At 39.0% G+C, this 15,369-nt stretch overlaps 1 protein-coding gene across 1 annotated transcript in view; it reads left to right on the top strand.

The window, feature by feature from the left end:
• The window catches only part of Stag1 (STAG1 cohesin complex component), a 288,399-nt gene extending 282,028 nt beyond the window's left edge, over positions 1-6,371 (top strand). Inside the window, exons 30-34 of the mRNA XM_060385437.1 lie at positions 389-563; positions 1,466-1,576; positions 2,097-2,211; positions 4,165-4,245; positions 4,331-6,371. Of these exons, the coding sequence (XP_060241420.1) occupies positions 389-563; positions 1,466-1,576; positions 2,097-2,211; positions 4,165-4,245; positions 4,331-4,354 (506 nt within the window). The 3' untranslated portion in view covers positions 4,355-6,371. The remainder of the gene's footprint in view (positions 1-388; positions 564-1,465; positions 1,577-2,096; positions 2,212-4,164; positions 4,246-4,330) is intronic.
• The last annotated feature ends 8,998 nt before the right edge of the window (positions 6,372-15,369 follow it).

Genomic DNA, 15,369 nt, shown 5'->3' with positions numbered 1-15,369 from the left:
GCTAGGAATTGACCATGGTAGCCATCCCTTTAACTCCAGCATGTAGTAGGCTAAGGCTGGAAGATCAGGAGTTCAAGGCCAGCCTAAGCTACATGAGACCTGTTTTTAAAAAGCCACAAAAACTGAATGTAAGCTGGGCATGTCAGCACATGCCTGTATTCCCAGTACTTGCAACATAGATACAAGAGGGCTGGGGAATTCAGGGACTTTGTTTTATGGTGAATTTGAGACCAGCCTGGGCTATAATGAGACTATTTTTAAAAATAATAGTAAAATTAAATAAACTAGGTTGTCTCACTGTAGAGTCATGCTTTTCAAGTCTGTTATAACTGCCACCAGAGTTTGTTCCATCCTCTGACATTTTGACACTTTAACTGAAATTTTGCAGATGAAAGTCTGGATAACACATGGCTAAATAGGACTGACACAATGATTCCAACTCCTGGACCCTTGCCAACCCCACAGCTCACCTCCACTGTGCTCAGAGAGAACAGCCGCCCCATGGGAGAGCAGATCCAGGAACCTGAGTCTGAACATGGTTCTGAACCAGACTTTTTACACAAGTAAGTGCTAAAAATATCTTTTCTTAGCATAAAACCTCTGTTAAAGTGCAACTAAGAAAAACTGAGCACATTGTTGGTGAGATCTTACAAAAATGAAGCCACAAATGGAAAGTAAGTAGTATATACAAAGTCTGCAAACACTTGTGGATATCCTTTCCTCTAAATTCAGACTTTTCTTGATCTAGAGGGATAAGCATAGATAAGTATGCCTTGCTATCCTGACTTTACCAACTTTATCAGTGCCATTGGCCACTGACTTGTCTTTCTTTTCCTGCCCTGTGATAAGAGTTCTTATCACGGTGGTGACCACCAAAAGACACAACAGCTACTTAGAATTTCATGTGACAGATTTTTTTAATCTACAGTACCTCTAAAATTTACCTCCTATAAAATGGGGGGGAGGGAGGAGGGCAAATGTATACCATTTCCCATGTTTCTTTAAGTAGAATGCAAATGAAGATTTGACTCCATAGCACTAAGGAAATATAAGTTATAAGGACTTCTAAGTTATTTCCTTATAACTATGGAAATGTTATATCCTTTTTTTTTTTTAATGCTACAGAGTTTTCAGCTCTCAAGCCAGCATCTTATGTGTTCTTTAGGGCCTTGCTGCCCAGGTATGTACACAAGTAAATGGTATAGTAGCTTGAAACACAAGGCTGGAAATGCTCTTGACAGAGATTGGGGGCATGAAACTAACACATAGTATGAGGATTAAGAGCACCATAACCTGTTTCTTGTGGAGACTTGTTAAGGAGGCTTAACAACTTTATTTGAAAAAAAAAAGTGGTAAATCTAAGTTCTTTACATGAAGATTTAGCTAGCCAACCATGGCTTCTTTAGCATGAGGCTAATTCCTTGTATACATTATCTGTTGCACAAGATAAATAATATTCTCTCAGTCCCCAGATGCAGATCTCTTGGTTAGGCCAGCCGAAGTTAGAAGACTTGAATCGGAAGGACAGAACAGGAATGAACTACATGAAAGTGAGAGCTGGAGTAAGGCATGCTGTGTAAGTGTCAAATTGAGCATCACAAGGACATAGCAGCTGCATGGTGCTGGTCACCTGAGTGTCTCTGCTTCTGAGTGGTTAAATAAGATGAGTTCTGGATTTGTTCTGCAGCACAGAATGACAATAAGGGCCTGGGTTCTTAAAGCTTCTGTGTTCAGACTCTAGTGCTGCCCCTCTCCAGGTTTACCCTCACAGCCAAGCTCTAAAACACCTGTCTTGGGTTCCTTATTTTCAAAACTGAGATATGAGGGAACAGAATTTGGAGGGAATTGATACATAGCTAAATACTTCGTTTTATTTATAAATATTTTATTAAAGTTAATTCTTCTTTCTGATAAGTTGAAGTGAAAATTTGAGTGAACCAAAGGAATGGTCCTTTTGTTGGGAATAATCCTAATTTTCTTAGAGTTCAGTATCAAACTTCCGTACTCTATAGGTCATATTTAGAAAGTGTGTGATCTAAGAAAGAGCTTGGAATCTGGGCAAGTCTCAACTACTTTCTGAATACCTTTTTTACCAGTCGGGGTCTAATGGAGGAAGATGCTGAGCCCATCTTTGAAGATGTGATGATGTCATCACGGAGCCAGTTAGAAGACATGAATGAAGAATTTGAAGACACCATGGTTATTGATTTGGTAAGGAATTTGTTAATTTTGTTGTTTTTCTTTTATAATAATGGGCAGTTTAAAATTATACTGCTGTGTGTGAGAGAGAGGGAGGTCTAGGTGAGGAGTGGTGACCATCATTGGGCATCAAAATGAACTTATATGGTTTTGAGGGCTGTTTTTAAGCAATCATACTTTGGATTCTAGCCAAAGGGGGCAAAAAAAAAAAAGAAGCCGATTTTTCTTCTTTCAAAAAGACTCACCCCTGATCTTTTGGCATAACTTGTATATTTGGCATCTTTTATTTTAAATTGGAACCTGACAATATATACTGTGTTCCAGTATGTGGTGACAATCAGATGTAGAATGTGGAACTTGTATATTCAGTTTACAGAGAACGTTTTTGAGATAAGATGAATATAGGCAAGCTAAAGGTGATAACAAAATGGTTTCATGAATAGTAATTTTCATTGTACAGCCCAGCACGTTAATACACACCTGTAATACTCCAGAAGGGAGGGGAGTTTGAGACAAAAGGATTACAAGTTCAAAATCAGCCTGAACTACATACTGAGATACTGTCTCAAAATATAAAGTGCTGGGACTGTGGTCAATGGTACAACCCTGTAAAGGATGCCCAAGTGCCTCGGTTTAATCTTTAATACCAAAAACAAGTAAAAAATTAAACTGTCACTGGTAATAGGTAACACTAAAGTGTAGTTTTAGCTGAAATGACATGAAGGAATTATACTCAGTGAAATTAGACTGACCAGATATTTGACAGATGCTAACACTGGTAACACTAACAGATGCTAACAATGCTAACACTGCCTGGTAGATTAATGTTGATTATACTGCTTTCCCAGTGTTGGCTACAGCTGCCATAACAAATACCAGCCTCAACTGACTTAAATTGACAGAAGTCAAGTGAAACAGTTGAATACTCCTTGGCTTGTAGATGTCTGGCTTCTCCCAGTGTCTTTATGGGCTCAGCAGGTAAAGTTGCTTGCTGCTGAGCTTGACTCCAAGATTCACATGGTAGGAGAAAAGAGACTCCCCCACTGTCTGTCCTAAAAGGTTGCGCCTTCTTAGGCCACCAGACATTTGATTAGAAGCCCCCACCTGCCTTACTGCAGTTTGTTACTACTTTAAACCCTTTTAAAAGAAAAGACCTTGTATTCAAATAGACTCCCATTCTGAAGTTCTAGGAGTAAGCACTTCAACATATAAATCAAAGATGGCATAATGCAGCATGTATTATTCTACCTTGTATGTTTAGAATTTTCCATCATGAAGTTTTGGTAAAGCCTTTGATAGAACTCTCCTGCCCTATTCCCTCCCCAAAAGGATTCCCTCTTCCTACTTTGGAGACATAACAGATATTCAACATGTCATTCATCATTTTTGTAATTACTTGATATCATCAAAGGGAAGGTATTTTGTATATTATAAGTACATTCTTTACATACACAGTTTATTCGTTAAAATTTAAGTCTTGGGGCTAGTGAGATGGCTAAGCAGTTATGTATGATGCTTATCTTCCAGAGGACCTGTGTTCAGTTCCCCAAACCCACACTGGATACCTCATTCCTGCCAGTGATTCTAGCACTAGGGAATCCAACAAACTCTTCTGTTTTCCTCAGGCATGTACCACACACAGAAAAATTCAAAAGTAAGCCAGGAGTAGTGGCATATACCTTTAATCTCAGCACTCCATAGGTAGGCAGAGGTAGAAAGGTCTCTGTTAATCTGAAACCGGTTAGGTCTACACAGCAAATTTTAGGCCAGACATAGCTACATAGTAAGACCCTGTCTCAAAAAAAAAAAAAAAAAAAGTATTAAAGTCTCTTTGTCTTTTGCCAATTCAGATACCACTGTATTTTTTAAATTGTACTTACTGTTTCTATGTGTTTATGTACTGTCAAAAATATTGGTGACTAGTATAGTTCATCCACAGAAAAAAATAAATGATTCTCTTTTCAGCCCCCATCAAGAAATCGACGAGAAAGAGCTGAGCTAAGGCCAGACTTCTTTGACTCTGCAGCTATCATAGAAGATGATTCAGTAAATATCAAGTCATTACTGCTTTTTATTTGTAGTTCGTTAGCCCTGGGGATACATAAAATAATTTTATTTCTCATTTTTCTAGGGATTTGGAATGCCTATGTTCTGAAGTCTGAAGAAAATTTACAAATCTGGAACTCTATTATTTAGAGCTAGAGGCCTATATACTGTGATAGCTTGTTCGGGGGAAGAAACACTTTGGATGTGATCTGATTTGTTTTGTAATCAAATGATTAAAGGTTGGTCCCTTTTGCAGTGACAGAGCAGCATGTCAGTTACCCATGGAAATGTTGGTGAATGTCACCTCGGAAAGACTGACCAAAAAAAAAAAAAAAAAATCATTTGTACTCTAATGTTGGACTTATCTCAGTACAGATGTGTGTGTGTTTTTCTGAAAGGAGGAAGATATTTTAAATTTTTAAAACAGCTGTCAAAATAAACACTGTTATACACCTGTTTTATGAAAATTCAGCATTGAGTAAAAAAAAAATATTTTTAACTTTATTTTCCTGTTGTACAATTTAAAAACCGTTTTAACATTTTGCCTTTTTATGTTTTAAAAGCTAACCATTTTTATTAAACTCTGAGTAAGCAGCTCGTTCTAATCGCCGAAGAGTGTTTTTGGAGCTTGCTGGGTTTGGTTGACCTTGTGAAACAGAAACATTGATGGAATAGAGCATGGACAAGCTAAAACAGAGTTCTAACACCGTGCGTCTCTGCCAAAAACCACATACCCTCTATGGATGGATGTGAATTCCCAGATTTTATATACTCTTGAATAAAAAGGTTTATTTTTATTTATAAGTGGGCATAAGATAAATGTCCATGCAGCCATTTTTCCAACAGACGCTGTACACCGTTCATTTTATATAGAATAGGGAGATTCAAATACAGTGCATTTTCTATTGGTCTTTGTTCTGTGCATTTTTAGCAACTTCTACCAGCAAATAAAGTATTCTCAGTAAAACAAAAATGGTTCTCAAGTTATCAGTCTCGCTGTTTTTACCACTTGTTTCATGCCCTGCCAAAGTCAAGTTACACAGACTTCCGTTTTCTTATAATCATGAAAATTTTCTTTGCCATTCAGAAGTGATTTTAAGATGTGTAACATAACTGTCTTCTTCCCATGCACTTAATAGCCCCTCAACCCACTAATTTTGTGAATTTGTTTACGAATCATAGAAGTATGTGCTGCATAGAGGTCTGTGCTTAGAGGGTGGCGTTCCTAAGCTTACCTTGAACTACAGCTACATTTCAGTGTTAAGTGTGCATATTAAGAAAAATTATTTTGGAAAAAGAAATTTTGAATCTTCAGGACAGTCTTCAGTGGTTTAGAGTTACAATCTGCTTACTTTTATGACTTGCTATTGTTTTTAAAAACCCACTTAGCTGTTTCCTAATTTTAACACAGGCCTCCAGATTTCCAAACCAGTCCATCCACAGCTGTTTCTAGGCTGGTTTTTAAAATAACTGCAACAGAATTGAGAGGCTTTTCCTTTATACCAAAAATGAAGAGCATTTTTAAAAGTATGTAAACTCTATGATTATCTTTTGTGTGGGAAAGCAAAACAGATGATTTTATTCATCCTTTTAGTACACAAGATTTTTCTTAACATTTGTACAGTTCAGAGGAAAGAAAAACAAAAAAACTTGGTCACCAAAAATGTTTTACCTACTAACTCAAGCAAGTCCTAGGCTCCAGTTAAGACATCTTGGGCCTCACTCTCTCCTAGAAATGTGAGCTTCACTGGAACTCAAGGGGCAGGAATGAATGGACTGTCCACCTCTGCCCTGCCTGCCTATGATTCTTGGCCAGGGACCCAACTTTGAGGGGCCTTGGAATAAGCACAGACTAACCCTTTGCTTGACAGTCTCCTGTGAACAGCACATGCTGACTTACAGTTACAGACTACCATGCAACAACAAAAGAAGGCGTAATCTCTAATCCAATGGGTTTCCAAGTTCGGTTTGAAGTCAATCAAATTTTTGTATTTTCAGTGTCTCCTTGATTGGTTTTGCTAGTAATTCTGTAAATTGTACATTTGCAATATGAAGTTTTTTTTTTTCCTTTTGTACAATTTGAAACTGATGCTTCACCTTTCCTTTAATAAACTATTCAAAATCAGGCTTGTGGTGGTCATCCTGTTGTTGTTCCTGGGAAAGGCTTAAGGAGACTATTTCCTTTCCTGCTGACCTTGAGAGTTTGTTCTTTTAATTTGTTAAATGATAGTGGGTTTTGGTGGGTTTTGAGACAGAGTCTCACTTTAGACCAGGCAGGGCAACCAAGGAGATCTATATTAACTGTCTGTCTGCCTCTGCTTCCCAAGTGCTGGAAGTAAATGCATTTACTACCATGCCTGGCTTTGATGTTTTATTTAAAAAGAAGAATTGCTCACAAGTTTTCTTTAATTGCTCAGATTTTCCTATGAAGAATGACAAGGCCAAGTCCTCTTAAAAGCGGTTTTGGATTAGGCCTTTCAGAACAGCTTTTCCCCCTACCTAAGGTCATGTGTGGTTGCTTGTAGCAGGAGCCTTTTGGCAATTTCCAAGATTCTACATTCCAGCAGAAGTAAAAGTTTATTTTTCTATTGGTGCAAGGCCTCACTCTGAAGCAGAGTCACAACCTACACTGTTTATGGCTTGACCATGTCCTTTTGTCTAAGCTCACTAAATAGCCCAAGAGATAGATAACAGGCAACCAAGGAAGTATATATTTAAACGTGGGTTTCCCTTTTTTTTTTGTTTTTTTTTTTGGTTTTTCAAAACCTCTGTTTACTTCTTCCTGTCCTAGATTTCATGTAATTTTCATTTGGGACAGACAGGCTTGTAAACCTGAGGTGTGACCTGAATAATTTACCACTCTTTGTTCTGGTGCCCAGGTAAACAGTTCATTATTAAGGGAACAGTATATGTATTATATATGGACTGTGCCAGACTCATCTCTAAAGCTGGGTGTAAAACTGAAGATCCATGGAATGCAAGAAAGAGCAGAGATGAAAAACAAAAAATATTCAGTGACACTATAGCAAAAAAAAAAAAAAAATCCCAGATCTAAAAGTGTATCTTGAAATACAGGCAGCATTGGAGAAGACTATTTCCACAACATAAAGTTAAAATGCCATGATTACAGAACTAAGAAACTATCAAAACCAGCAAGAGAAAAATGGAGATTTACTTGTAGAGGCAAACCCATCACATTAGACCTGAGCAGAAATCCTAAAAATCCAAAAAGCGTGGATAATAGATTTTAAAACTTGAAAATAGTTGCTATTCAAGATGTCTATTTCCAGTCTCTTATGATTAATGAAAAAGACATTTCAAGAAAAGCACAAACTAAAGCAATTCATGACCCCAAGCCAGCAAATTAAAAGAACAGAAATGTAAATCCTACACAGGAGGAACAAAGCACAGCAATGAATAAATTTCACAGAGGACTGACAAAGGAGAACTGAAGAATCATGTTTTGGGAGTTGAAGACATGGTTCAGCAGTGCTTGCTGCTTTTGGCACAGGACCAGCTTTTGTTTTCTAGAACCCATGTTTAATGGCCCACAACCAAATATAACTAGGTCTAGGAAATCTGACACATTCTTTGGGCTTCTGTGAGCGCCTTCACACGTTCAGCAAACCGCTAATAAAGAGAGAAAGCAATAAACATTTTAACCACTAAATAAAACAGTGACAAAATTAAGAGAAATATACAAACCTCTCAATAACTTTAAATGAAATTTTTCTTAGTTTCTTATATTGGTTAGTTTAGAGTCATCTAGGAAGTGCCTCCATAAGGTTTTCCTGTAAGCAAGTTGGTAGCGATTGATGTCAGAGGGTCAAGTTCATTGTGAATATAGTACATCTGTGGGTGGGTAGTTCTGACTAAGAAAGCAGGCTGAGCAAGCCATGGGGAGTAAGCCAGTAAGCACCATTCCTCCATGGCTTCAATGTAGTTCCTGCCATGGTTTCCTTCAGTGATAGACTTATAAACTATAAGGTAAAATAAACCTTTTCCTTCTCAAGCTTTCTTTGGTCATGGTGTTTTATCCCACCTATTGAAACCCTGAGACACTCATATCAAAGAAGGTAGACAAAATTTAAAAGTAAAATCTACCAGCAGGTTCTCCACAAAAATTTACCTTGCCCCCAGAGACACAGACTGAAAGTGAAAGAATGGATGTCAATGCCAAGCAAATGGAAATCAAAAACAAGCTGAAGTAGTTATATTTTTATCTGATAAGAAAATTTCAAGCCAAAACTAAAAAAATAAAATAAAATAATAAAGGTAATAAAAATTATACTAAACCAAGATCTAACAATTGGAATATACACCCACTGAATGTTTACGCACCTATTTTCATAGATACTGCTAAACAAAAGGATGGCTACTATGGTGGGTGACATCAGTACCTCAGATTAATGAATAAGTAGATCTTAAAAAAAAAAGTTACATTGGATCTTATGACACTTAACATACCTACATAACATCTTATCCAAAAACAGTGAAATGCACCTTTTCAGCAGCCCATTTCAGGCCAAGTCTTAAATACAAATATGATTAAAAAGGTAAAATAATTTACTAGATCATAGTGGAATAAATAAAAAAATCAGAAAAAGACTGGACAAATACACAGCTATTAAATCATACAGTGTAATCAGTATATATATATATATATATATATATATATATATTTTTTTTTTAATGGTCAAGGGAATTTTAAAACTCCTAGAAGAAAATGGAAGTTCAGCCTAACAGAACCATTTGGATAAAGGTATTTCTTTGTGAGGAAAAAAATAAACTATTTCGTTGTTTTTGCTTTTTCTCTGGATGTGTGTGTGTGTAGTATGTCTTTGGAAGCAGGCAATAACGGGAGTCTGCTTTCACCAAGTGGGTCCTGGAGATCGAAATCAAATCAAAATCGAAGCACCCTTACCCAATAATCCATCTTGCTGGCCCCAACAAAAACATTTCTAAGAAGAAAGTTTAGAACTAGAAAAAGATTAAAAATCAGACTTAATACCAGGCCTGATAATTCATCCCAACTGCTTAAGAGCCTGATGTAGGAAGATCACAAATAAAAGGTGATCCTGGTCAACCTAATGAGTGAAACTACCTGAATTATATAACCTAAAGAACTTGGACAGCCCAAGGTAACATTTACCTACTAAGCATAAAACATTTCTCAGTACTTCAAAATAAAATATTTTAAAGAACTCAAATAACCTAATGATGTGCCTCATGGTTTTAGGGAGGGGGAAGTAAAAATCCAAGTAAGTGAAAATAAAGATTAAGGCAGAAATTAATAGTGGAGACTAAAAGTGGTACAAGAGTAAGTTTTCAAATGAATTTGTTTTATAGATATAAAATTGACAAGCCCTTGGGCATACTAATCAAAACAAGACTCAAATTAACAAAACCACATGAAAAAGAAAACATTACAATGGATACTAATGAAATACAGATGATCATCAGGGAGAATTTTCAAAACCTACAGTCATGCTGCATGGTGGTGGCACATGCCTTTAACCCCAGCACTCAGGAGACAGAGGCAGGTGGATCTCTGAGTTCAGAGACAGCCAGGGCTATGCAGAGAAACTGTCTCAAAATAATTAAAAAATAAAAGAAAACCTACTTTCTGAAAAGCTAAAAGAAATGGATAAATTCCTAGAAACATGACCTACCAAAATTTAAATCGACTTATAATGAGGGCCAACAAGATCACACAGTAGATAAAGATGTCTACTGCCAAACCTGACTACCTAAACTTGATCCCCAGAACCTACATGGTGTAGAGCCTTGGGGCCTTACCTTCTGTCTTAGTCAGGGTCGCTAGTGCTGTGATGGAACACCATGCAACTTTGGGGGAAAGGGGGTTTTTTGGCTTACTGTTCTGCATCACTGTTCACTGAAAGAACTCAGAACAGGAACTCAAGCAGGACAGGAACCTTGAAGCAGGAGCTGATGTAGAGGTAATGGAGGGTGCTGCTTTTTTAACACAAAACCACCAGCCCAGGGATGGCTCCACCCATCGTGGGCTGGGCCCTCCAATATCATTCACCAATTAAGAAAATGCCCTACAGGCTTGCCAACATACGAGACCTTAATTGACATTCTCTCCTCTCAGATGTCTTTAGCTTGTGTCAGGCTGACATAAAACTACACTCCACACTTGGAGATAATGGAAAAACTTGAATTAGCATACAGCTGTAACCTCTGGCTACAAGTGTTTCATGACTTGCACAGGGTTAAGCATTCTCATAATCTTGTGGCCATCTTAGGATGGTCTTTATTTGATCCCCCAGAGGAGATTAGTCCTGGAACTAAACAAGTTTAATAGAGGCTGAAAATCTAGTTAAGATAGTTTTATTTTTGGCAAACAGAACTTGCTGTGTGAAAGGCTATTGGGGTCACTTCTCAAGGGAGGAGCAGATGACACCCTTTTCAGAAGAGAGCAAGAAGATTTACAAAAGCAGAGGTCAGTGGTTGGTTCAGCTCTCTTGTTTATCAGAGGGAGTGCTTATTCTGTTTTCTTGCTCATATGTAAACCTACATTTCCTAAGTAAGCTTATTGATCACATTTAACTAGTGTTAAGACTTGTTATCTTTTTTTTTTTTTTTCTCCTTAAATGCTTTCTTTTTGGAGCCAATTAATTTCCTATAAGCTACAACTTTAGAATTCTGATGCTTCAGAAGCCAGACATCTGGGGTTCTTCTGCTGTATCACCTGGCACGTGGTTCAGAAGTCAGCACCCTTTTTAAATTTGTAACTTCTGTGAAATAATGAACTGGATTGGGCAATTTAAGATGCAAGGTGGGAACAGCAGATTCAAAATGAATTAGGAGGAAAGGCCTTGCTAGAGGCATCAGCCAAGTTCTCTGATTTTAGGCTTTTAGCTGTTTAACCACACACCTTTGACTATTCCATCTATTAGCGTTAGCAGCACTGTCCCTTCAAGAGTGCGATCCTTCGCTGCTGTTCAGAGTTAGGCTTATGTTCTCCAGGACTGTTCAGAAAGGGAGTCCCTGGGGCTCTGTGTTGTTCTAAGGCTTCAGCTGCCTGTTTCCTGACCTCTACAGCGAGACAGATCACTGCAGTGTATGTCTGAAGATGCGGCTCCTCCAGTCCTCGGGGCTTCCAGTCCCACCACTAAATTAGGGATGAGAACAGGAGCTCTTTTAATCCTGCCATGGGCTTCTACCAGTAAAGTGAGAGGTGGACTAAATTGAGCTGTGTGAGGCAGAGCAAAACGTCCTACCCAGTCAGGAGGGAGGCGCAGCTAGCCCCATGTTCCACAGACTACGAAGGCTAGTCTGTGCCTGGTTCTTAACGTAGAAACAACTTTTGTTGTTTGTCCGGAGGTCAGGCCAATGGTGTGATTATATAGCTTTTGTTTCAACATTTCCATATATACTTCCCCTGAAACGACACAGAGCCTGTATGGATAATGTAACCTCTTTCAATCCGAGTTCCTTTCTGTGGGAAGATCCCTCACATCTAGTCATATGAAAGATCCTACGCTAGTTCTGATCTTGGCATTTCTAAAACATTTAGGATGGCCCTTATGTGTGGCATTGCGAAAATCCTCTTTCAGTATGCATGTTATTGCAGATATAGCAACACAGCCATTTGGAACATACTTATAAGGCCCTATTTTATTTCCAGGAGACGTTCATGTCATCCACAAGGACAAGAGTAATCTGGGAGCGTAACCAGACATGATTGGAGAAATGGAATAACTGCCATCAGCATAACTGTTCATTCGTAGGACTGATAGTCAGGCCCAGCCCAGGAGCTGCGGTAGCTAGTCCTATGGAAAGCGCTGGAGGAAACGGTACCGTGAGTCCAAGGGAAGAAAGTGCATTGGGATCCTCCTTTCCAGTTGAGCCCTGTTGAGCTCTTCAAGCTTTTACCAAGCATAGACACACTGGCTTCTGGGTTAGCAATGGGAGCAGGGCTGTGGAGTTCCACAGACTCCCACTGTGCGCTCACCAACCAGCTTCCGCATGTGGCCAGCAAAGGGGTGAACCTGGAAGGCCTGGTACTCTTCTAGCCCAGGTCTCTCCTTACTCAATAGTGTTAACGTCTTTACCCAGACGCGGTGGATCCGTAACAACTTCCGTGTTGAGTGTCCCCGGTTGAGCCTGCTGTGCTCAATGGCGATGTGGCAGAGATTCCGCAATATATTTATATGGATGGCCCCTCACAGTATCAGGAAATGCCTCTCGACCCTGGGATTAGCTTTGCTAAGAGGAGAACTGAAGACCAGAATAAAGAGCACGGGCAACAGACCTAGCATGCAGGCCCCATCCCAGTCAGGTGACGGGCTTAGGTGCAGGTTCCACTGTTTGTAGCATCATCATAGGTGGGGTCAGGAGACACTGGGTATTGAGTAGTTCCTATTTGCCTCTCCACTGCTTGAGACATTTAGGATGCAGGTGAATACTCCAGAATCCTCCTTTGGGTAAAAGAATCCACGCCCCTGTTGTGTAAGACTAGAGGAGCCATTCGTCTTCCCTAAAGACAAGGAGGAAGTTGTTTCTATGGTCTGGCCTCTATGCTGGGCACAGGAGCAACAGACTGTGACACCTTATTTTCCTACATCTTTATCCTGTATTGAGGCTAGTATGCCTCAGAGACCTGAGAATGATATTACCTGAGTAAACAGCAGCTTCCAAGACTGTAGAAATGACAGAGGCTACTGGCCACCTAGACAGTCACCCGAGGTTGATGATGGGGCATTCATCATCAGCCTAAAGGCCTAGAATATCTGACAGACTATTCTGTGAAGCAGGAATTATGTAGGATTGGCTAATCTTGCCTTGGCAAAGCTCACCTGTAGAGGATTGTTAATTTGGAACATGGCTGTTCTTGCAGAAGATCACATCCAAAGATCTTCTAGGCCTGTGTCATTGGGCTGTAATACAAACACACCTTTAAATCTAGGAGACAACAGCAAGCAGATCTAAGTTTCCGGTAAAGAAAAACTTAGATCCAGGTGTGGTGGTATATGCCTTTAATCCCAAACACTGAAGGTGAAGAGAGTTTGTACAAGAAAGCACTCATGTTTGAAAGTGATGTCTAATTGAGTGGCAGAAACATTGACGAATCAGAGAAAGAGTTTACAGAATAGAGAAGCCCAACTCTAATGAGAAAAGAGGAGAAAGGAAAGCTACTTAACGGGCAATACAGAAAAGGAGAAGAGGCAGTTTTGCTAGAACAGTAATAGAAAAACAGTTTGTAGAGAGAGAACTCAGGTGAAGACCAAAGGAGCCAGATAATGAGAAGGAGCCAGATTAGAGCAGACTGCTTGAGTTTAGTTTGAGGCCAAGCAGAGCAATCTAGGAGCCAAGAGAAAAGCCAGATTGAATGAATCATCTGGGAGAGGAGTTTGAACCAGAATACCTGAATTGAACTAGCCATCCAGAGCTCAGAAAGAACAAGAAAGGGTGAGCTTATTAAGCAGTAAATCTCATAGGTTTGAAAACATTCTAGGCCTAGATTAGACTGTATGGAAGCTAGAAGTTTCCAGGACTAGGCCTAGTTTAGCAGACAGAGACAGTAAGCCTCAGAGACAATTGCTTCAGGAGAATAAAAGATCTTTTTACACTCACCAGTCAACTTCTTCCATGTCTCGCTTGTCTAAAGTTTGGACAGCATGCTGGCAGCAATTGAAACAAGAGAAGTTGTTTGTTTTTTGGTTTTTGTTTTTTTGTTTGTTTGTTTGTTTGTTTGCCCAGCAGCTAGCTTTGCCACATTTGAAGCAAACTCAATGGAGGTTCTTCGATGCCCATCATCTTCTTTGAAGTAGTATGGGGGTACTGCCAGGAGCAGATATGTCTCACTATCAAAAAATAAATAAAAAGTGCCTTCTATTATTAAAACATATTTAAATGTCATATTCTGTAGCTATCTGAAGTGTTTGAAGACCATTTATTTAAAGTATACTTGAATAAGCTAATGTTGCTTATTTCTAGCTATTTATCTGAAATTACTATTTGAAAACATCTACAGGAGGCTAAATAAAGCTTATTTCTGTGATTAACTAGTACCTAACAAGACTACAAGTTTGATTGTTACAGGTGACTAACTTGCACTTCTTAATTATTCTAAACAGTCTGTAACAGTAGCTTTTAAGGACTAGAACTTTATGTTTTTAAGTGAGTTACATAGGTACAATATCTAAAACAAGTTGAAACATCTATAATGTTGTAGCAAAATAGCCTTAACTGTGTACTAATATACAATAATCTGTACCAATGTAAAATAGTTGAGATTTGCTGTTGCTTTTTAGTCTAAAAGTAGGTTCATTAATCTACCATTTTATTTTTATATGCCCCTTTTTTTTTTCATTACCTCACTCTCCTTCCCCTTAACACTAGCTAGAAGAGAAAGGACAGAGGAGAGAAGGAGAAAGAGAGAAAGAGACCCCTGAATCTAACTTTCTTTGTTTCCTCCCTGACCAAGACTATTAAGCACTTGCAACCAACCTCCTCCGCCCCTTCAAATGACAACAAACATTCATCATCCATCAAATGAACAAAATCTACCCACCCCACCTCTTGAAAATGGGGATGTCATTTTCTTAAAATCGCTCCAGCTGTCTGGGGGTTAACAACATCTGTTGGGGACCCTGGGAAAATTGAGATATTGGTCAAGTCCTAGTTGTAACGTTGTGCAGGGCCCGGAAAGTGCAGGGCTTAACGAAGGAACTGGAACAGTCTGTGTGGCTAGACCAGCTAGGCTAGCCATTTCGAAGGTGTTCTGGATGCAAATCTTTGAGGAAACAGCAACTATGGCAGTCTGTGAGGCTGGATCACCTCAGCTACCTGTCTTCATTGGTGTCTGGTCCTTGTATTCTGAAAACATTCGAAGTTTTAAACATAACATACATTTCTGCATAAACACGTGTATGAAATGCACGGCGTACAAAATTAGCTAAAGATTATTCTCTGCTCTTTGTTTGAGCAGGCAAAAGGCATCGATCAACTCCGTAAGTCCACTTAGACTCAACTATAAATCTGCACCGATGCTGTAAGTCCTGAAGGCTTTGTAGCCAGCAAGATTTATGGATGACTCAGATATTCTTTTGTCTCCGCCGGTCGCAGAGCTGTTCCCAGGTAGAGCGGCAAGAA

This window comes from Meriones unguiculatus, chromosome 6 (assembly GCF_030254825.1).
Source record: "Meriones unguiculatus strain TT.TT164.6M chromosome 6, Bangor_MerUng_6.1, whole genome shotgun sequence".
NCBI lineage: Eukaryota > Metazoa > Chordata > Mammalia > Rodentia > Muridae > Meriones > Meriones unguiculatus.
The sequence above is the reverse complement of the archived record's forward strand: the minus strand, read 5'-3'. Positions and strand labels throughout refer to the sequence as shown.